This window comes from Oreochromis niloticus, linkage group LG23, assembly GCF_001858045.2.
Source record: "Oreochromis niloticus isolate F11D_XX linkage group LG23, O_niloticus_UMD_NMBU, whole genome shotgun sequence".
NCBI classification, from domain to species: Eukaryota; Metazoa; Chordata; class Actinopteri; order Cichliformes; family Cichlidae; genus Oreochromis; species Oreochromis niloticus.
In genome coordinates, this window is record NC_031986.2 from 26,022,978 (window position 1) to 26,044,132 (window position 21,155).

The 21,155-nt window shown below is 38.0% G+C and overlaps 1 protein-coding gene and 1 long non-coding RNA gene across 6 annotated transcripts; one reads left to right on the forward strand and one right to left on the reverse strand.

The window, feature by feature from the left end:
• The first annotated feature begins 1,418 nt into the window (after positions 1 to 1,418).
• Positions 1,419 to 10,882, forward strand: LOC102082398 (uncharacterized). 5 transcript variants are annotated; one of them, XR_002063916.2, is made up of 9 exons: positions 1,419 to 1,455; positions 6,009 to 6,199; positions 6,561 to 6,702; positions 6,780 to 6,939; positions 7,566 to 7,607; positions 7,952 to 8,075; positions 9,744 to 9,815; positions 9,984 to 10,071; positions 10,555 to 10,873. It is a non-coding gene; the product is annotated as an uncharacterized LOC102082398 (long non-coding RNA). The 5 variants fall into 5 exon arrangements; XR_003216487.1 differs by having other exon boundaries at positions 6,780 to 6,932; positions 9,925 to 10,882; XR_002063918.2 differs by having other exon boundaries at positions 9,925 to 10,880.
• LOC100705805 (adenylate cyclase type 8) lies at positions 5,113 to 20,823 on the reverse strand. Its single transcript, XM_005462680.4, has 24 exons — positions 19,320 to 20,823; positions 16,522 to 16,801; positions 16,042 to 16,230; positions 15,533 to 15,772; positions 14,620 to 14,848; positions 14,392 to 14,541; positions 13,987 to 14,117; positions 13,181 to 13,292; positions 12,808 to 12,935; positions 12,573 to 12,731; positions 12,181 to 12,415; positions 11,897 to 12,085; positions 11,709 to 11,809; positions 10,900 to 11,101; positions 9,949 to 10,050; positions 9,723 to 9,850; positions 9,558 to 9,639; positions 9,281 to 9,439; positions 7,942 to 8,088; positions 7,739 to 7,831; positions 7,517 to 7,631; positions 6,790 to 6,914; positions 6,618 to 6,716; positions 5,113 to 6,173 (listed from the first exon to the last, which is right to left on the reverse strand). The coding sequence occupies exons 2-24, from the start codon at positions 16,764 to 16,766 to the stop codon at positions 5,991 to 5,993; spliced, it is 3,543 nt and encodes a 1,180-aa protein (XP_005462737.1). The 5' UTR covers positions 16,767 to 16,801; positions 19,320 to 20,823; the 3' UTR covers positions 5,113 to 5,990.
• Positions 20,824 to 21,155: the final 332 nt, after the last annotated feature.

Consider the following 21,155-nt stretch of genomic DNA (forward strand, 5'->3'; position numbering starts at 1 on the left):
TTGTTCTCTCTCTCTCTCTCCCTTTCTCCTCTGCCACGGCGGTGCTCAATGCGGGCTCCCGCCCCTGGCCCACGCACCTGTGCTCATCATCACACCTGTCCCTGGTTGTAGTAATCAGAAGAGCTTCTTAAGATGGCCGACCTACACTACTCGTCGCTGGAACGTTGAGCCACCAGCGTCAGTTTTTCTGCAATTAGCAAGTCTGAATCTGTGAGTCTCCGTGTGATCTTGTACTAATAGGATTTTCTGTGTGTGTAGATCTTCCCCGGACCAGTCCCTGTATCTGTGAACGAGCGAGTGAACGAGAGGAGCGTTGGAGGAAAAGAGTGGGACTTTGTGCTGAGAGAGTGGAGTGTGTTTTTGGACCTTTCCCCCTTCCCCTCGGACCCTGGAGCCCCAGAACCCTCTCCCTAACACTTTGTATATATAATCACCTGGTGTAATCACTGTAAATAAACTCACTGTCAGCTTTTGAAAAGATTTCCTGGTCTGCGCCTGAGTCTGTCTACAAAACCGTGTCACTTATGCCATTTGTGCCATTCTAGTTTGATTTGCTAACAGAAAGCATTTAGTGTTTGTACGACCCAATAGTTTCCTAAAACACATTTTCCATCTCAGTCCACACATTAAATTCTCTTTATATTATAAGGTTGTACACAACATGACATGAGTCAACCATGAACTTGAACATGTACTTAGTAGGTCTTTCAATTAGGTAAAGAAAACCTCAGCAAAACTAGAAAACATGACATATTGAACCATTTTATTATTTATTTAACAAAAATTAAGTCAGAATGCACAAGCAGTGTGTGAAACACATGGAAAGCTGGTGATTTGGAAGGACTGCCTTCCAAAATTTAAACACATATTAGGTTTGCAAAGTAGCATCTGAACAACCCACAAGACTTCTGGAACAATGTCTATTGGACAGACAAGACCAAAGTGGAGATGTCTGGTCATAATGCACAAAACCAAACACAGCATTTCAACACAAACACTTCATACTAACCGTGAGCAATTGGTCTTGTGGTTTTCCTTATTTTCCAGCAACAAGACTCGTGCAGCCGCTGAGTCAACCATGAATTTGAACATGAAATCTGTACCAGAGAATTCTACACTGTAAAATGTAATATTGTGTTTAATTAAAAATATTAAATAGGCTGAACTCAATTTTTATCAATTTGTTATTAGAACTCAATTTAAATAAGTTACCAGTACTTTTTATGCAAAAACGCTGATAAACTCAATTAATTTGAGTTGTCTTAACTTAGAAAAACTAAGTAAGCTGAAAGTTTTGCATCTCAGTGCGGAAGGATGAAAGATGTGTTTTGAAAATGCCACGTCACTACCGTCCTCCGCATTTTTTATGGAATATGTTGAGCAAACCTGGAGAAGCGTCAGCTCAAGATATTATTGTTGTCATTGCTGTGGATCTTTACCTGATACACTGACTTGGTGAGTAAATGTTTACTCTTATTCAAACTGATTTGTGGCTTCTCTTAGTTTAACACCAGGTTTAAAATCTTGCTAGCTAGTTAGTGTTAGCCTAGCGTTGCTGCTGCCGCTGGGCTCATGTTACTTAAAAATTAACACCACAGCCTTAAAACCCTTATATAATATTATTCTTGAATGAAGACATTGATCTGACACATGTAGTAATTGGCTAATTGACTTTATTGTTCCTCCATCATCTCTCTACCCTGTGTTCACTTTAACACAGGGTAGAGAGATGATGGAGGAAATGAAAAAAGGGGGGTAAGGAAAAGGTAGAAGGGAGAAAAAGAGGTGAAAAGAAGGGATAGAAAAAAAGGAAAGAGACAGAGGAGAGAAACCCCCAACAATCCCCTCTGAGCAAGCACTTGGCGACAGTGGGGAGGAAAAACTGCCTTTAAGCAGAAACCTCCAGCAGAACCAGGCTCAGGAGGGGCAGTCAACTGCTGGGACTGGTTAGGGGGTGAGGGTGAAAAGAGAGAGAGAGTGGGGAGGGAGATAGGAGAGGTGTTAGGTTAGGAGAGAAAGGGAGAGGAGAGGTAAAATTAAGATGGAACAGAGGTTGAGAAAGATGAGGCTACATCAGGTGAAGAAGCAGCAGTGTCCCTCCTCCGGAACAAGCAGAAGCGTTTTTTCTTCTTTTTCAGTTGCTGTTCCACGAGTGCTTTTTTCTCTAGGATGAGGGTTCTCAATTCATTGATTGTTTCTGCATTTTGCATCTCAAGTTTCTTGCATCTTTGCTCCACTTCTTCTAATTTTGCTTGTTTTTCTTCAAGCTTTTCTTTCAGTTCTTTAGATGCTGCCTTTTGGGCCTGCATTTCAGTGTTTTTGCACTTCAAGTTGTTAGAAAGTTCTTCAAGCTCTTCTGTGTTTTTTCTCAGCATTTCAGCAATCCTACTCTGCATCTCTGAGCATTGTTTTTCTAGTTTTTCCTTTGCTACTTCCAGTCCAGTTGTTTTGTCCTTCATTTCAAAATAAAATTCTTGCAGTTTTAGATGTTTCCTCATAAAGTCCTGGGAAATAATTTTTTCTTCTTTCTGTATTTCTTCCTGTTGCGCTTTCTCTTGAAGTAACCCTTTCATTTTGTGCACTGTGTCATCAAACCTTTTTTCCAGCACTTTGTATTTTCCCTCCACGTGTTTGAGTTTGTCCTGCGTGCCTCTGTGCTTTATGTCCAATTCTTCCTTCTCATAAAGAATTTCTTTATTTCTTTCCAGCGCTTCATCGAAATTTCCTTGGAGCTTCTGATTCTTTATATTCATTTGTTGGAGGTCACACTGTAACTCCTTATTAATAGCTTCCCTGTCTTGAAGCTGCTTGGACATTTCTTTCAATTCAGCTCTTTTTTGCTTAATTTTGTTCCTCAGGAACAGAATCTGCTCTTGGACTTGTGTACTGTTGTTAGTTTGTTGGTCCTCGATGTTCTGAAGCTTGCGATCCATTTCTTTCTGTCTTTCTTGTCGTTGCTCGTTCTCATGAAGTAGCTGTTCATTTCTATGCAGTGTTTCATTAAGTTTTTGTTTGAGCTCCTGATTCACTGTGAACATTTGTTGGACTTCACAATGTAACTCCTCATTCGGAGCGTCACTGTGTTGAAGCTGCTCGGCCATTTCTTTTAATTCAGCTTTCTTTTGCTTGTTTTGGTCCATCAGGTTCATAATCCTCTCCCGGGTTTGACCAAATAAAATTCCCCAGCCCTCATTAATAATCTTTATGTCAGGCTGGCGCCACTTATTGTTAGTTTGTTGGTCCTCTGTGTTCTGAAGCTTGCCATCCATTTCTTTCTGTCTTTCTTGTAGTTGCTCATTCTTGTGAAGTAACTGTTCATTTTTTACCAGTGTTTCATCATGCCGTTTTTGGAGCACTCTGTATTTTTCCACCATGCCTTTGAGTTTGTGTTCCATGTCTCTTAGCTTTATGTTCAATTCTTCCTTCTCAAAAAGAATTTCTTCATTTTCTTCCAGCACTTGATTAAGCCTTTGTTGGAGCTCCTGATTATTTTTGTCCATTTGTCTACAGGGAGGAGAGTTAGTGTGAACTTTTGGTCTTTTCTGGTGAGACATGTCGTGGTCTGTAAACAGTGACTCTGAAAACAATCCAAATGTTTCAAAATACTTCTCTGGTGAACCTTTGAAAGCTGTGAAAACAACTTCTGCTAATACAATTGCTGCAAAAATACTGACTAAAAGCTGTTGCCTTTCTACCCTATTTAAGGAAAATTTTCAAAGGACATTCCAGCACATCAAAGCAGCAAAGGTGATGTCACAAAGGTCCATATGATATCATCATTCCATAAGCCAATATTGTTGTCACATGACATTTTTGAATGGGGATTTTTTTTTTGCTTGGACAAATTATCAGTAAAGTTTCAATCACATACAACAGAAAATAAATAAATAATTACAACAAAATAAAATGATACGAACAAGACAAAAACGGGTCTTTTGTAAATATAATAATAAATGTGAATTCACTGTGTAAATATTCCTTATTAGTAGCGTCCTCCTGAAATGTGCCAACAACATTGAGAGTAACATCCTCCTCTCTGCCCCTTAATGCTCTCTCGTCGCTATGGGACCGCTGTGGGCAGCTGGCTGAACAGGACACGTAGAGCTGTGATATTGATGCAGTTTAGCACTTTTTCTTCTCAGGCCTCAAATGGCTATTCAACACTTTCATATTTAATTTAAATATAGCTCGTAATGATGTTACCGCCGTGAAAAGCAGTTATAGTAGCAGCCGATTTAAATCAGCATTTGTTTGTCTTTTGTTAAGCTGGTCAAGGCCGAAATAAAGCGTGGACAGTCATTTTCTATAGAATATTGAAAGATAACAGACTTATGTTCACAATTACAGAGGTCCCTCGCTATAACGCGGTTCACCTTTTGCAGCCTCGCTGTTTCGCGCATGTTTTTAGTGCAATTTTGCATGTTTGTTTTTTTTTAAGCGCAGTGTGTTCTGCCTCCTGATCAGCTGTAGAGCATTGTCGATCTCCTCCGTGCGGTCTCTCCTGTACAGTACAGAATCGCTACATCAATCGCTAGCAGTGTGACTTTGGGTCAGGTGTAACTCTGTGTCCAACAGCTAAAACTTGGACCTGTTGGTCATACTGCAGGGCATACATGAAATACTGTAATACGTTATTTGTTGTTATTCACCTGAGTCGTAGTTGCCCAGGTAAGGTCCAGATTACTTATATAATGTTCTGGTATATTAACCTTTGAACACAGCATGTACTTTCCTTTTCCTGTGACTTTTACTTTCACCAATCACGAGGGTCATAAGATTGAGCCCTGAGGTACATTTAACACAGCTCACATAAGATTAGTCTTACATCATCCTAATCTAGTTATGAAAAGAACAACAACCACCCTGTTAGTAGTTACACCTAAGCTGGATTTACTAAAAGAAAAGTGTCAGCGTTTTTAGAAACTAAAAATCTACTCAAGTTTAAAGGTAAACACGTTTATTTCCTGTTTATTTTATTAGAATAATAAAATAGTATCATTAACAGCTGTCAAATATTAGGCGGATCTTTAATGTAAATTAACCACAATATAAGAGTGCTCATACATTTAACCATAAAAAAAAAAAAAACACTGCAAAGGACAAATGTTTTTTTTTTCCTTTTTATTTATTTATTTATTTAAATCAACACCTCTTACAGACACACTTTGTCCTCTGTGGACAAACAAAGTCCTGTCACAACTTAATGTGTCTCTTATATGTCCACAAATCTAAAATATCCAAATGTAAAGTGCTTTGATTCTGGAAATGTTTTTGGTCCTGCAGTCGGCTCCACCTGGTGGTTAGTTGAAGTTATGACAATTTTAAAAAATTGCTAGAAGAGTTTGAAACCTGTTACAGCAAGCATAAAAACACAGTAAATAAATGCTTAATATTTGATTATTTACAAAAGAATAACAAGAAAATTCTTCACACTTTGATCAAATCTTTTTACAAACATTTTTTGTAAAAAGTTACATGTTGTGTTAAAAATGTAACTATAATCTTGTATTGACTTAAAGCCCATAGTTTCATATGAGGAAACCAGAGCTATATAAACACATAAAATAAAACATGAAATGTTTTGCTGAATCAAAGTCTTGGCAGAATCACAACTCCTATAAAGGAAGGCTGCTTGAATATCCAGAATAAACTTCCAGGAATCCACTTAGAAACCAGAGAAACAGACACATCAGAGGTCCTCTGAGAATCTGTCTACTTTAACTTTCCTTCAGTGTCTCAGCGATTAGTGATGTTTAATCTGCACATCCATTATTCCATGTTCTTAGCTTTGCTCTGCAAAGCACCACAGGAGCAGTTTGTTCCAAAACAGACCAAAAGTACGACAATCTATCACCATCGTTACTAATCTTTCCTTTACTTTAAGACGATGCAGATGAATGTTCAAACTCCTTACCTCCTTCAACATTTCAGCTTTAATAGCTGGTGACAATTTTACCTTTTACCCTCTAAACCAAACCTTTTTTTCCTCCTCACGATGCTTCCACCAGGTGGAAGCCTCCGTTCTCCTCCCTCATCTTCTCCCTTTTCTGGGCTTGAACCAAACTGTAGACCACAGCTCCCAGTGTGTTCCTATTGAGGCTGAAGCCCCGCCCCCCGCCACGCTCTATGAAGCTGGATCGTTCCTCCCGACTGCTCACGAAGTACGTTCGAACCTGAAGGGAAAACACTTTGATCAGAGGTGCATACAGTTTATGTAACTAATACATTAAACAAGATATTTTTCTTATCTGAAATATTTTTCTCATGTTTATGAAAAGTTCTGTTTATATTTCTGGGGTAAAAATATATAAAAATGATCTCTTTGTGTTAGGCAAATTTTACAAAAATGTATGACACACTTTTCCTGCACAATTGTGTCATACACTTTCTCATAATTTTGACTTCTTTTGATTTGTATATGAAAAAACTCTTAAATTTTTGTCATACTCTTGATATATATTTTTTTGTTTAAATATAAAACCTCCAAGTTAAAATGCAGTTTTTTATGGCTATGTTAAATGTAACTATTTTCAAACTCATTTGTTCATACCTGCACATAGATCTCATAGCTTAGATCTTTTGGTCATGTGTGTGGTCACATGATGATGATGGCTCACCTTTCCATGGCGTTCACTAATCCCTTTGAGATAAACGTCCCCTCTGAGCTGCCTCAGAAAGCCTCGTTCAACCAGAATAGAGCTGGTGAGTTCTGAGACCTAAACACAAAGGACGACATTTAAAAACCTGTTGAAGTGATGATCTCATGTTTCTACAAACAGGTGAGCTCACCTGTATCCGCCCGCTCACACCGGTGCTCTCCATCCTGCTCGCCATGTTCACCGTCGTCCCCCAGATGTCGTACTGAGGTTTGGTGGCTCCAATCACACCTGCTATCACCGGACCGTGAGCCACACCTGGAAGTGATGTCAGAGGTCAAAGGTGAGTGTTTAATGAAATACACAATAATAAGAAGGGAAAAAGAAACACTTTGTATTTTTTTTTATTTTTTGCTAAAGCTTTTAAAAATGTAATAATAATAATGAAAATAATAATACTACATTAAACTTTGTTTAAAATTTCTTTTCAAGACATGTTTGTAATTTAAATATATTTTGAAAACATATATTTTAAAAAGTTCATTATTCAAAAACATATTAAAATATTCGTAGTTACTGTTTAGCAATGATTAATTTAAAAAATATATAAAGAAGAATGATTTTTAAAGAATCAATTTTAAAGTATTTTACAGAATGATTTTTCATATATAAAATAAAAAGAAGTAAATACATTTTTGAAATTTTAAATTTGTGAAGTTTTTATGATTCCCATTCTTGATGAAAATCTTTCACCTTTACACCTAAAATACTGGTTTAACTGTTTGTTTAAAACTTTCAAATTTTCCCTCTAAACTCTTTCTAACTCATGAAAATGTAAAGATTTTTATTTTTTTCTTTGAATACCAAAGTGGTATTTATGTGTGTGTTTGTGTGTGTGTGTGTGTGTGTGTGGTACTTACCAACACGGAGCTGGAAGCTGTTTCCTGTCTGTGTGTTGATGTGTTTTAGAGTTTCCTGCATGGCAAGAGCAAACAGGACCAACTCGCTCAGGTGATTCCAGCCATCCTCACAATCCTGAACACACACATGCACGTCTGAATGAAGTGTGTATGGACATCAGAGCCTTGGACAAGAGGCTCAGAGGGAGCATTTAAGTGTTGTGATGTAACAGCAGGACTCACCTGCCTGTCAGGTGAGAGGCCTGAAGCTGCCATGTAGCAGCTGCCAGTGGTTTTGATCTTCTCCACCTGCTGAAAGTAGCATTCATCCAGCAGCTACCAACACACAAACACAAAGGTAAAAAATACTACATTTAATAAAGTTTACAAAACATATCTCGTTTGTGTGTGTGTGTGTGTGTGTGTGTGAGAGTGTGATTTATGACCTCATCAAAGTCGCTGATGATGTGGTTAAGGAGGCGGAGACACTCAACATGCTGATGAAGGACCTCCTTTTCCTCGTAGAAGTCGGAGAATCCAGGCAGAGAGGCAAACAGCACGCCCACTCGCTCATACGACTGTGAGTACAACTCCTGATGACACACACACACACACACACACACACACACACTTTAATGCTATGTTAATATGACTCATACTAATAGAATAAGTAAATATTGATTATTGATCAGGCCTACTGGTCATGAGGCCTGAGGGCATATGATGATGTCACACCTTGCATTTAAAGATGAGAAACAATTCTACAAAAACTTGAAAAAGCCACAAAAGACTCAAAAAATGTGCAAATGGGCACAAAATATTGTCTAAACCACTTCCAATTCTTTCAAGGTCTCAGCTGTTCTATACAGTCATTTTTGTATATTTTTAATATTATGGTTGTAATTTTTTTCATTCTCGAGATCTTTTTTGTACAGTTAGATTAGTGAGTGTTGTCTATGTTAATATATCCAAAAATTCATCCAATGATCATTGAGGGTTATGTGAATTTAGACCACCAGATACTGCAATAATAATGTTCAAAATTAAAGTAGGGAATTTTTTAACTTCTTCTCCTCTGTACTCAATTTAACTGTCATTAAACTCAATTTCAAAGATCCTGGATATAACTATGAAACTTATTTAACACTATTCTGCACAGTCACCCCTGTGCAGAATAGGGTTTTTTTTTCTTATTTTAATTTTTAGAAATCACCTGGTTAAATTTTTATCAAGGCTGAAATATTGGAGGAGTGGCCTCTTTGGATGGCAGGTTGATGATGACATAGGAGGTTATACATCTGAGCTAATTGGAAAACTTAAACTCTGACCTCTGGACAGTTTGAACTGATTTGTATAATTTGGTAATATACAGAATCACATCATGAGTATACAGTGATATTTTCCCTTCTTTTTGGACCTTTTTTCAGAACACTTTAATACAATTATCTGACCAATAATATGTCTGCTGCGTGGTTACTTGCACTCATAAATCACTCAAGAAGTCTGTGCTTCTGTTTTGCTGAAGGAAGTCTAGGATTTTATTTACACGCTGATTAACAGTTATCTGTCTGTGTAATGGTCCCATACAGTCATGTGATGCTCCCATGGCGACAGCATGATAATGAAATTAGCTTTGATTAACTGATAACTTAGTTATCCTCTCTCATAAAGATATGGTCACTTCTGACTAGAAAAAACTAAATGACAGTGACCAGAATGTTAATACTGAAGCTCCAAAACTCAATAGGAAATCAAGTTGGCTGCTATGTGAAAGGCATCAGGTACCTCATCATTACGGTCTCTCTCCAAGAAGTGCTGGGCGACATGTGCGGGCAGGATATTGAGCAGCAGACACTCATTGTGCTCCCGCTGCTCCTTCATGTCCTCCACCTCCTTCTTTGCCTGAAGGCCCCAGAGGAAGTCCAGCCGTGCTGTTGCCTCCAGCTACCAGTGAAGAAATAGAAACGGGAAGTGGTGGATATTAGCATACTGAATTCATATCAGGGTTATCATTGTTTATTTGTCAGCAATAAAAGCTGGTAGCCTGTTTAACAGAATCCACCTGTCTGCTGTTGAAGAGGACAACCACCACAAACATCACCATAAGAACAACACAGACTCCATTCCTGCACAAGTGATGAGACCTGACAACAACAGAGGAGACCACATTTTATTTTCCACACCTTTAAACAAAAACACAGGAACATGACCTGAATGGAACTTGTACCTGTAATTCTCGATTATGTAGGTGTAGACGGCAGCAAACAGCAGTAGAACGGCCAGCTGCAACACGCAGCTCAGTCTGAGGAACACGGCACAGGTAACCATAGCAACCACGCCACTTAGAACCATGTACTGTACACAGAAGCCCAGTGATAATTTTAAAAATGGTTACTGACTAATCAAAACAATGTCATTATGGTTTTGAGCTCATGTGATGTTTGAGTGTTCACCTCTGGATATGTGCAAATGTTGATGTCGGTCCAAGCCGAGGGAGGCGGAGCCAGCAGGGAGTCCCTGCTGCTGATGTCAGTTTCTGATGAATCACACCACAGCTAGTGGAAGCAAGCAAGAAGGTTTATAACAAGTTATTTTGTACTAAATTGTATTTCAGTGAGTTTTTGAATGCTACTGGTTATTTTACCAACAGCTTTTTGGCGGCTTGAAGAACATTTTAAAAATGTTCAACATAGAAGCTTGGTTGTCAGTATATGGGAAACCGTAATAGACAATAAGATGTGCACGTTATTGCAGGTGAATCATTACTTTTTGGCATAAAATACCAAGAAGCTAAGCTAAAGAACTTGTGGTTTTTATGCTGATGATGCCGTCTTGTATATATGAGCAATGAAAAAAATGGAGGTAACTATTTGAAATGCTTTAAACAAATGTTCCCATTGCTAGTAAAAGAGAATTTTAATTTCACATTATGTTGCTTTTAGCACTGTTGCGGTGCAACTAAAGAATATGTAAATACATATTTTTAGTTTTTGTCAAAACAACAATCATGTCAAGCCAGAAAACTTGAAAGTGATGGTAATTTCACATTTCTTTTACAGAGAACAACAGAACAACATTTTGAGAAACTTTAGAAATTCAAGGTGATTACAATCAGGATAGTCTTTTATACCTATGGAGAATCATCATCAAATAGTAATCCTCACACTGTGTTGTGTCAACATTGCTTCTTAAAATGTAAAACAATATTTTTGGAAAATTAAATTTCCCAAAAATTGCTTCATTGTTTTCATTTCCTTCCAACATTCACAGCAGCAACTGTTACTGTAACATATATTTTAATATGTTAACGTGTTTTGTTTTCCCATCTTTTCTTCTGATGGTGGGCATTTCTGACCTATAACATTTCTTAGTTGTTGCTTTGATAAAAACAACATCAGACTTACAATGTCTGCAGAGGCAATTCCAAAGTTGACAGTGATGGCAGTAAGTGTTAGCAGTGTGCGGGCACTCTTGTTTTCATGAACCCAACAGCAGATTGACTGGAGGGGAGCAGGACAATGCTTAAATTCCTCCCCCAGAGTCAGCAGCAGGAGCAGAAAGTAAATGCTGCCACTGACCACAAACTGTGCGACCATTGGACACAATCTGTAAGGAACAAAAAGTTACTAAACACACACATGTCAGCTGTTATAGAGGTTCCAGTCAGCATGAACAAGATGTTTCCTCTCCTTGATTACATTTTTGCAAGTACCTGGTTCTATGCAGATTATGTGAGGGGTGTTTAAAAAATATCTACTGTTTTTGCACTGTTACATTTTGGTGCTGAAAAGATCACAGAGGTTTATATATTCAACACTGATTTAATTACAGCTGCTCATTAACACAAACATCCAATCACATGGCAGCAACTTGATGCATTTTGGCATGTAGACATGATCAAGATAAAGGTCAGAATGGGAAAAGGTGATTTCAGTGACTTTGAACATGGTACAATAGAAAGTAACACTACTTGAAATATGATCAGGACCAATAACAGTGACTTCAGTTTTATCTGAAAATAGATATAAGCTAAAAAAAATTACAGGTCCAAGGACTGCACCCTGTGGGATCCCACATGTAAACATAATACAGATTCCATTGTTTTGTTTTTTACATTTACAACATGTTAAGCTTATGTTTGTCCAGTTGTTGGATAACTGGACAAACATCATTTACATTTATTTACATCATTGAATAAAAGGAAAATCTATACCTTGGGGCTGGGATTAGCATCTGGACTGTCATTAGAAGCAGCAGCAGAATGAAGGAGCAAACCATGTTAGATTTGAAGAGTTCGTCTCTCATCTGGGAATACTGAGAGACAAACATTTTATTAAACACTGTTTTCAAACGGCCAGTTTCACCTTAAAAACAACAACAACAAAAAATGTCACGTGTTACCTTTCCCTCCACGTGGGAGTCCTTAAACACCTGAGTAAAGGTGGTGATGTGCTCCTTCCTCATTCGCTCACTGCTGCGCACCTCCATGGCCTGGCGAATCCTCTTGTTCACCTCCCGTGTTCCTGAGCGCTGAGCTGCGATATGATTGGGCAGCTGGGTCAGTGAACCATTGGTAAAAGTAGCAAGGATCTGTGAACCAACAAAGAACACAACAAAAGGTCAAAGGTTATTGAAATTCAATCAGAAAAGTACTAATGGACTTTGAATCTGTCTCCTGCACTCACAAAATTCTTTCCTAGGATGTCCCCAAATGGCAGCTCAGCACTCCACGTTGTTATCTCATCATAACTGGGGCGCCTTGCTTTAGGCGGCTCCACATCTTCCTTCGATGCCGGACGGACCAGGTATGTGTCGATGTTGTGTTTCCGTAGAAACTCGCTACGCTCCTGGCCATGTCCCGCCTCCGTCTCATAGATCCCACCTAGACAGTCCAGAGTGGCCTGTGAGATGTGAACCTGTCTGAAAGGAGATGAAAATGTACAACTGAGTAACATGAACACATAACAAAATATTCTGTATTTTAATCATTAAGATTACCTTTGTAGGATGACACCTATGGCAAACTACGGTTTGACAATTAAGTAATAAGGATTTATTATGTATTAATTTGTCTTACCCAGGCACTCCTGCAGCCTCCAAACTGTTGGCGACGTCCACGTCCCAGCTCCAGATGTCAAACTGCCACTTCTGAAGACCCAAAATACCACAAAGGACAGAGCCAGAGTGTACGCCAATTCGCATGTCCACCTCCTGCTGCAGCTCCCGACGAACGTAACTAAAATGAAATACACCGATGAAGTTTTGTGGAAACAGCTGGTGGGATGTGTTAGCCATATGTAGATGACTGGTACCGTATAGTGTTGATCATACTGAGGCCCATCTCCACACAGCAGCGGGCATGTCCTCTCTGAGGCTCTGGGACTCCTGATACGCAGTAATAACAGTCACCCAGAATCTTAATGCGCAAACACTGGTGCTCCTGTACACAAACACAGGGGGGGAAAAGAAAAACTGTTGCCTTGTACAATTAAACAACAATAAATAAATAAGTAAATAAACTGCAAATAAAGATTAAATTCAAATGAAAAAACTTTATACAAAACTGAACAAAAGAACCCCTAGTAGAATAACAAATATTTAACTCACAAAAAGCCACCAAACCAATCCTTCAACTAGTATAAACAAATAAAAGAGGAGCTGATGCGGTTGACAAGGTGATCTGACCTCAGCCAGCCTGTCGAAGTGACCAAAGAGTTCATTGAGGGTTTTAACGAGATCCTGAGCCGAAAGAATCAACGAGAGCGATGTGAAGCCGATGATGTCTGCAAACAGGATGCTGTGGAGAGGCAAAATTCTCATCATGAGAATATCATTTTAATCCCACTGAAACCAATGTAAAACCACTACTGCAATACATTTTTGGCTAAATTACCTTTACGTATTCTTTATTCATCCTCTACATTTTTAACGCTACAATCTGTAATGAAATCATCTAAATAATTTATAAAACCACTAACAATACCTGTTTAGTCTTATTTTACATTAGATGAAAATTAAAAACTTCTTTAAAAAATTATGCCTTTGCATTATTACTGGTGTTGTTGCAGAACGGGGTTAAAAATGACACCTGCTGGCTGTTCAAGCGTTAATTAATTTTTGGGGCATTTTTGTTCTTTTTTGAAATGTAGACAGAAAGATGGGACAGTGGAGGAAGATACTCAACAAAGGTCCATGAGTTGGACTGTGTTATAGCTGTGTAGTATGTGGTTGGCTTCACCACTAGTAAGCTAAACTAGTGCCTAAAGTTAGAGGTTTTGGATCCAAAACTCTGTGGTTAAAGTTTAACTGCTCATTTGACTGTTATAACTAGTCTATTACAGTCGATACAGTAACTATAGTAGAGTTGTTAGTCTGTGACTTGCTGAAGCTCCTCGAAATTCAATTATTGGTTCTTCATTCTTTAAAAACTACATTTATAGCATGTGTGTCAAGCTGATGGCTCTTCATTTGTGGGATGTGGGTTTGATTACCTGACATCCTTGTAATGGTGAATGTAGATCTTGTGCAGCTGCTGAGGCAGCATATAATCTTCCATGACGGCCATGTCACCAATCATCTCCAGAACCAGAAATCGTGGCAGGATTGACATCACCAGGCGTTCCTGACAGCACAAAGACGCACGCATCATTAGCTTTGGGATATATGAGGTCCAGACATATCCCAAATACTTTGTTTCACATGACTTGCTACCTAGCTGTTTCTTAGTTAAACATCTTGTTAAGTTGGTCAGAAAAATTATGATTTGACTTTATGCTGATAACTGAGATCATGAATGAATAGATAAATAGGTTTACTACATTTACAAATGATCCCAATACTTCTTCCACTTCAATAGGGAGACAAAAAATTAGAGAACCCTTAAATATAATCCTCACTTGTCTGTTGTTCTCCCTCTCTAGTCTGACTCGTCCTTCGATACAGCGCCTGGTCTCCAGGAAAGACTGTCTCTGAGTCCGATCAGACAGGTAGTGAATGAACAGACCCGCAGTGTTCATAGCCAGATACAGCAGAGCCTTGGACAACACCTGCACATGTACAACCAAACAGTTTAACGCCTGCACAACGACAGAAAGCAACCAAGAAAAATTGAGGAATTTTGTTACCTTTCTGATGAAGCTGTGGTCATTATAGTGACAGCAGAAATCCACCAGGAGGTGCAGAGTGGAGGTGGTTGCCCCCGCAGTGATGGACCAGAGGAGCGGGAGGGGCAGGAGGGTGTAAGTGGAGAAAAGCGTGAAGAAGACATACCAAGAGTGATCGCTCTCCGCCCAACTGAAAACACTCACCAGTACTTGGAAGGTCTGAGACAGCCAGCTGACCACTGACAGATACCTTAAAGGAAGAACAAGTCACTGTCTTCAATGTTTAAGTGAAACATTTTCAGAATAAGTATGTTTGACTCTGGAAAACTGAAGAATTTTAGAGGTTCCTTCGGCTGAAGTTGTAGCTCTTCTTTCCTTTTCTGGAGAGAATAACAAACCTTCTTCCAAAAGAATTTATGACATCTTACAGCTTTCAATGCTGGGAATTTGTCTTAGAAAATGACTTCTGTGTTGGTAAACGCAGAGTCAAGTAGTCACATTGACTTATCCGGGTTTAAAATTAGAGCTACTGTTTAGATTCTGCTGGTAGGATGAAATGTCATCTGCATATAACTTGATATTTATCTTAAAGAATACTAAACATACCCTCTGCAGTGCAGTGCTTCTTTCCTAATAATAGACAAATAAATAAACGAATAAATTCAGATTGTTTTGCACATCAGGGTACTATAATTTCAGTGACAGATTACATTAAAAGACATAGAAACTTCATGTAGGATGTCACTAAGTTGGCACAGAGATCCTTATAAGGAGCCCTGTGGTACACCACCGTTTGCTTGTACAAAAAGCAAAGCTTTAAAGAGCAGAATAGAATCTTTGTGTTTTTAATCATGTGAATCCTTTGGAGATTGAGATTAGCTAAAAAACAAACAAACAAACAAACAAAAGAACTGCTGACTACATCCCAGTGTACCTAAGCCAATGAGGTGATGACATGACTTCCTTTCTGGTCAGAACCACCAGGCAGATTCCTATCCACAAGATTATAGACAGGCCAGTAAACCAATCACAGGCCATGCCCCACCAGCCCGTTGGCCATGTTAGCAATGAGACTAGCAGGCGGGTCAGGATGTCAACGACAACAGTGACGACCAGCGAGGTTCTTCTCTGAGCCGAGGAGAACTGCTGGTAGAGCTGCTCCAAGTCTGCAGACCTGAAGAGGTTATAAGCGTCAACATTACTTATTTTTATACCACTGTCAATAAGCAACAATAGAGTCAATAAGACACCTGAATAAATAAACCAGACAAGTAAAGATTTATGATTAAATATGTAAAAATTTCTAAGTAATATCAAAGTTTATGCTACAAAGCATATTTAAACAAAGATCATTCATTTTATGACTGTATCATAATTGTTACTATATACAAGTAATAATTGTATGGTTTTTTACAGGTTGAATGTCCCTTTGAATGTCTTTACTTGAATTTGTGCTGCAGTGTGGGGATGAAGACGCCTCGCACTGTCCACCCAGATGACACAAAGAAGTCAGCATCACTGAGTGAGTCATGTTTGGTCTGTGTTGCTGTGGTGACTGTTGGGTGAATACGAGCTGCAGAAGAACGGCGCTTCTGCCAAAATACTCCATGAGACGCTTTATTGCGAATCTGCCTAAAAAACAACACAGATTGAAGAACTTGTGTAATATTTCAAGCTTGATTTAAGGCAATAAACACAAAAATTATGTGAAAAACGTTTTCTTTTTTTTTGTTAAATGTTCTTAATTCAGTAACAAGTTATCAAGTTAACTAACTTTTTTTGTAGTTAATTAACAATCAAGAAAAAAGTAATCAGAAATTTCAAGGTTATATTTGGGGCAATTTGGAATTTAATCAGGATGAAGTTAACCTTGATACCAACGTTTATTATATTTAACGTTCAGTTAACTCAGTTTCTTTTTACCTGTTGATGTCCGCGATGTAGGCATCGGTGACTTTGATACGGTGCTTGCCTCGCTCCAGACCCCCAGCGAGCCTCAGTGTGTACAGGTTGTGCTGGTCAATGATGTTCCTGACGGCGTTCTGCCACAGCAGCTGCTTCCTGCGCAGGTTGGAGGTGGGGCTTATCCCGGTGCTAAAGGTGATGTCGCTAGTCTGCCGTGCCACCTCACAGTCACCATTTAACAGCTCGCTGCAGTCTTCACCCATGGTTACAGAGTTGTAAGGCCTGGCTCTTCTGGGAGCTGATTGGTGTCAAACAGATTTACATCAGCGATAACAGCAGCAAAAATGTTCTCTCTTTCAGTGTTGAGAAAACCTCCAGGCTCCCGTACACAGGGCTGTTTCATCATTTCTACTAACACATGAAAACAAACCAGAAATTTTTTTTGTAATGACAACTTACTAAATTTTACAGTGTGGTGGAGTTGAACCCAAACATGGGATAAAAGGAGGGATACAGTTTGGACAGGCTGGCCACTTAATAGCTTTTCAGTTTTTCAGTTTTTACACTTATCAGTCTTTTAAATGATCATTTATCATCATTTATTGGTTTTATTATATTTTTTGCAGTTACACAAAGGTCATAAACTGTTTTTTTCACAAATTTCTCACTTTAAATGTGAAACACGTGTATAGAAAAGAAACAAAACCAATCAATAAATAAAAATATTTGGAAGATAACTAAGATAAAAACCTTCAGGTTACTTGATTTTTAATTCTCAACTTGCATTTTCAATTTTTCTTTTGACTGTCAAAGGGGAGATATATCGACTTAATGTTTATTACTGAAGTGGCCGGTCTGGATTGCATTTAAATGAGTTCCTAATATTTTATACTCCACACTGTAAATGTCATGTAGATATGTAAAATGTAAATATTAACAGAAATATTTAAAAAATAAAATAAATCATTGCCAAGTTGTCATACTGGACTGCATTCAACCTCTCAGGTGTATCTAATAAAGTGGCTGCTGATTATAAATGGCTTCAGGTCTCTCTGCCAAAAACCTAAGACACCTCTCAGTGGCACAGTTGGCTGAACGCAGTCTTGGCCCAGATCAGGTCCAGGTTTCAGGGTTAATCCAATCAGGTAGCAACTCACTAACCTGACTGCTGACAGGATATTAAATCTCTATTTTCAGATGTCTGGATTGGTAAATGGAAGAAAAATTACTCGTTAACACTCTAAAATTATCGGACACTTGTTAATAAAACAACAATATTTACAGTAAGATACATTTCAGCAAGTGAAGCTTTAAATTTGGGCTTTAGATCCAGGATATCTGAGCATAGGTTAAAAAAGAAAGAAAGGAAAATTATGAGCTTTAAAATAACCTTTACTTAGTTCAAATTGCATTTGATTGCTTCCTTTTCTCATTCACCTTATAATATGTCAGATAGCTACCATGCCTTAGGTACTAAGCAACTTGCCTGCATTAACAGGTAAACCAACATTAGCCAGTATAAATTCAGTTTTAAACTGGTCCATAACAACTTTGTTATGGACATGACTTTGACCATCTTTTGATAACTACAGTTCATACCAGTCAATTGATCCGGTTTTCTGGATCAAAAATGATTTTGAGCTCTTTTTTCTGTTTAATATTAGCATCATTAATATTACCATGTTAGGGTTAGTATTACATAGCTAAATCCCATCTTTATTTGATAAGGTTAGCTAATTAATCCAAACTTCTACAGCTGATCTGGAAACGTATCTGCCATTTTCACTTTATCAGCTAATATTACAAGTATTACTAAAAAGAATGTTAGTTGGTTAGCTTTCTGTGTTAGCAAGATCCATGATACTAAATAGTGTGTGTCAAACGCAGATTCTGTTGATGTGAGGACAGACTTTATCATTTATCAGAGATGTTCCAGACTCCTCTACAAATGAAAGAAAATAGTAACATTTTACTTTAATTTAATTGATACTTTGTAGAATAACATTCTAATCACATCGCCCCTCCATTAAGCCCCGGCTATTACTTCTTGACCAATGAAATTTCAGCACTTTGAATTAAAAAAGCCAATCTACAATCAATCTAAATCAAGTTGAAAATATACATTCATCAGACAACTTCAACACAAGAAACAGATATGTGAGGGGCAAAGAGGAAACTAATATAGTTTTAACTTATTCTGTCAGTATTTGACCTTTTACTGGAGTTTTTTAAAACTCTGAAGCAACTCCTAAGCTGTTGGAAACAGCCAAAACTGTATTTTATTTTTCTACAATCTATTAATATTATTTAATTTTATTATTTATATTCATTTATTTTTGTTTGAATAGAAATTGATGTAACTCTGCAGTTTAAGGCTGGTGTTTGAAGGTCTGAAAGCAGATTGTGAGGTTAATTTGTCTGCCTTTGCCTTTTGATTGATTATTTTTCATCAGAGTAAACCATTACAAACCAAAGTTTAGGGAGAAATAATGGAGTTTAACATAGGAGTGTCCTTCAGAAAGCAAAAACTGCTTAAGTGCTTCATAGTCAGGAACATACAGAGGATTACTTGATATGAGACTCAATTCAGTTTCAGTTCAATTTTATTTATACAGCACCAAATCACAACACCAGATGCCTAAAGGTGCTTTATATTGTATGGTAAAGACCCTACAGTAATACAAAGAACATGGAGAAAACCCCAACAATCATATGACCCCCTGTGATCAACAAGAGTTGGCAGCATATACAACATGAATTCACCTCAATTAAACTGTGTGGAAAGTGTGAAGTTTGAGTGTTTGTGTTGTACCTACTTGTTGCTTTGATCCTGTCCAGATAAAGGTTTAACACCAGTTTGATCCTTCAAACACTCTTCCTGCTTTCTTTGGTTTCTCTCACATTTCAAATTCACAGTTTTTCCTTTTCAGTCCAGTTTATTTTGTCTTCATTTCACTTTTGCTCCTCAGCCTCAAAGTTTCTTCTTTAAAACATGCTTCATGTTTGTCGTCTCTTGTCAAACATCTCCATCATGTTTCTCTCTGATGTTGAGTTTATGCTTTCATAAAAGCAGTACTTTCTCTGACAGGAAAACTGCAAAATTACAACGACGACGAGTCATTAGTTAACCTCAGCGGAACAAAATGAACCCAGTGAGGTAGTGAAGGTCACCATGGCTGTTTCTGGTCATTCCTGCAGCTTTAACAATGTCCCAAAAATCAGAAAAATGAGGATAAAAAGAACCAGAAGCGACAAACAGAGCAGAGCGAGGCCGAGTGAGGAGATGAGGATTTGAGTAATGAGCTGATGTGAAGCAGCAGATGTCTGACTGAGCATGTTAATCCCAAAAGGAATCCCTGAAACAAAGACAAATGGCCCTTCATTAATCAGACAGATTAACTGTGTGTGGGGAGGTTCAGGTGCCTGATGGGATTGGCAGACCTCCAACCAGGTCAGTTTGAATCACCATGGTTCAGTTCAGGATAGAAACAACTGAAACTCAAGAGAAAACTTCATAAGGTCACCTCAGTTTGTTCAGACAAACTAAATAGTGAACAAGACAAAACATTAATGACAAAGTTGATGTTTTCCTATCAGTCAACACCATAGTTGAAAGTTTGATGGTCTGTTAGTACAATTAACCACACAGAGCCACACTGTAGGTCAGATAATTGCATTTAAAATGCTCTAAAATGTTTCAACAGCACAAACACAGACCAGAGATCCAGCTCAGTGAATCCAATAAACCGACAGGCTGACAGCTTGCAACTACAGCCACCTATATCACCATTAACCTGTCAGTCAAAGAGGCCACACCCCTAACAATGCAAACTTATCAATGGAGAATTTAGCTACACAAACTAAATGTGTTTTTGTGTCTCAGGCTGCAAACTTGTTCATTTCTGCTGAAGCCAGCCACTAGTGGACATTAGGGGAACTGCAGTTTTTTGGTACGTCTTCTAACACAGAACCCATCCTGTTGTGACCAACATGTAAATATAAAGCACAAAGCAACATTATATTATGTTTATATTTGCACTTAAAACAAATAGAAATAGAAGAATCAAATGGCAATGTAGCAATTCCAACTGATATTAAACCCAAACTCTGAACATAACCTGATCCTGACCAGATTATGTGCACATGTTACCATGGTGATTTAGCCAGGTAAAAAGAGAGATTTAATCTGACACAGCAAACTGACTTGAAACTCAACAGAGCACGCTAAGCCATTAACCTCACTTCATTAAACTGGGTTCAGTGAAGACAAGATGAAGTACAGACAACAAGAAGTCAGAACTGCACTAAATTCAGTCCTCTGTTTGTGGTGGTGCCTCCTGCTGGTCCTAGTTCACAACATTCTAGAGGTTTAGTGGTTATATGAGCACATGAAGGTTGACTTTGGCTGAAAAAAGTTTTGTCACTGAAAAAAACAAACAAAAAAAACTATAACTTTATTCATGTACCCACAGCTATTAGAATCAGATTAATTGACCCCTTGCAAGAAATTAGAGACAAAAGTTGTGGAGAATTATTTGTAAAAAATAAACTCAGTGATGACACAACCTTAACATATTAAAAATTATACAGAATATAAAAAAAATATCAAATAACTAAGTTACTAAAAACTAAAATAATAATAATTTGTTTTC

Coding starts and splice junctions, on each gene's coding strand:
- LOC100705805 (XM_005462680.4), bottom strand. CDS start 16,766: ATGGGTGAAGACTGCAGCGAGCTGTTAAATGGTGACTGTGAGGTGGCA. Junction 14,849..15,532: donor TCATCACCTCATTGGCTTAG/GTACACTGGGAT, acceptor TCTTCCTTTAAG/GTATCTGTCAGTGGTCAGCT. Junction 12,086..12,180: donor ACATCCTAGGAAAGAATTTT/GTGAGTGCAGGA, acceptor GTTGGTTCACAG/ATCCTTGCTACTTTTACCAA.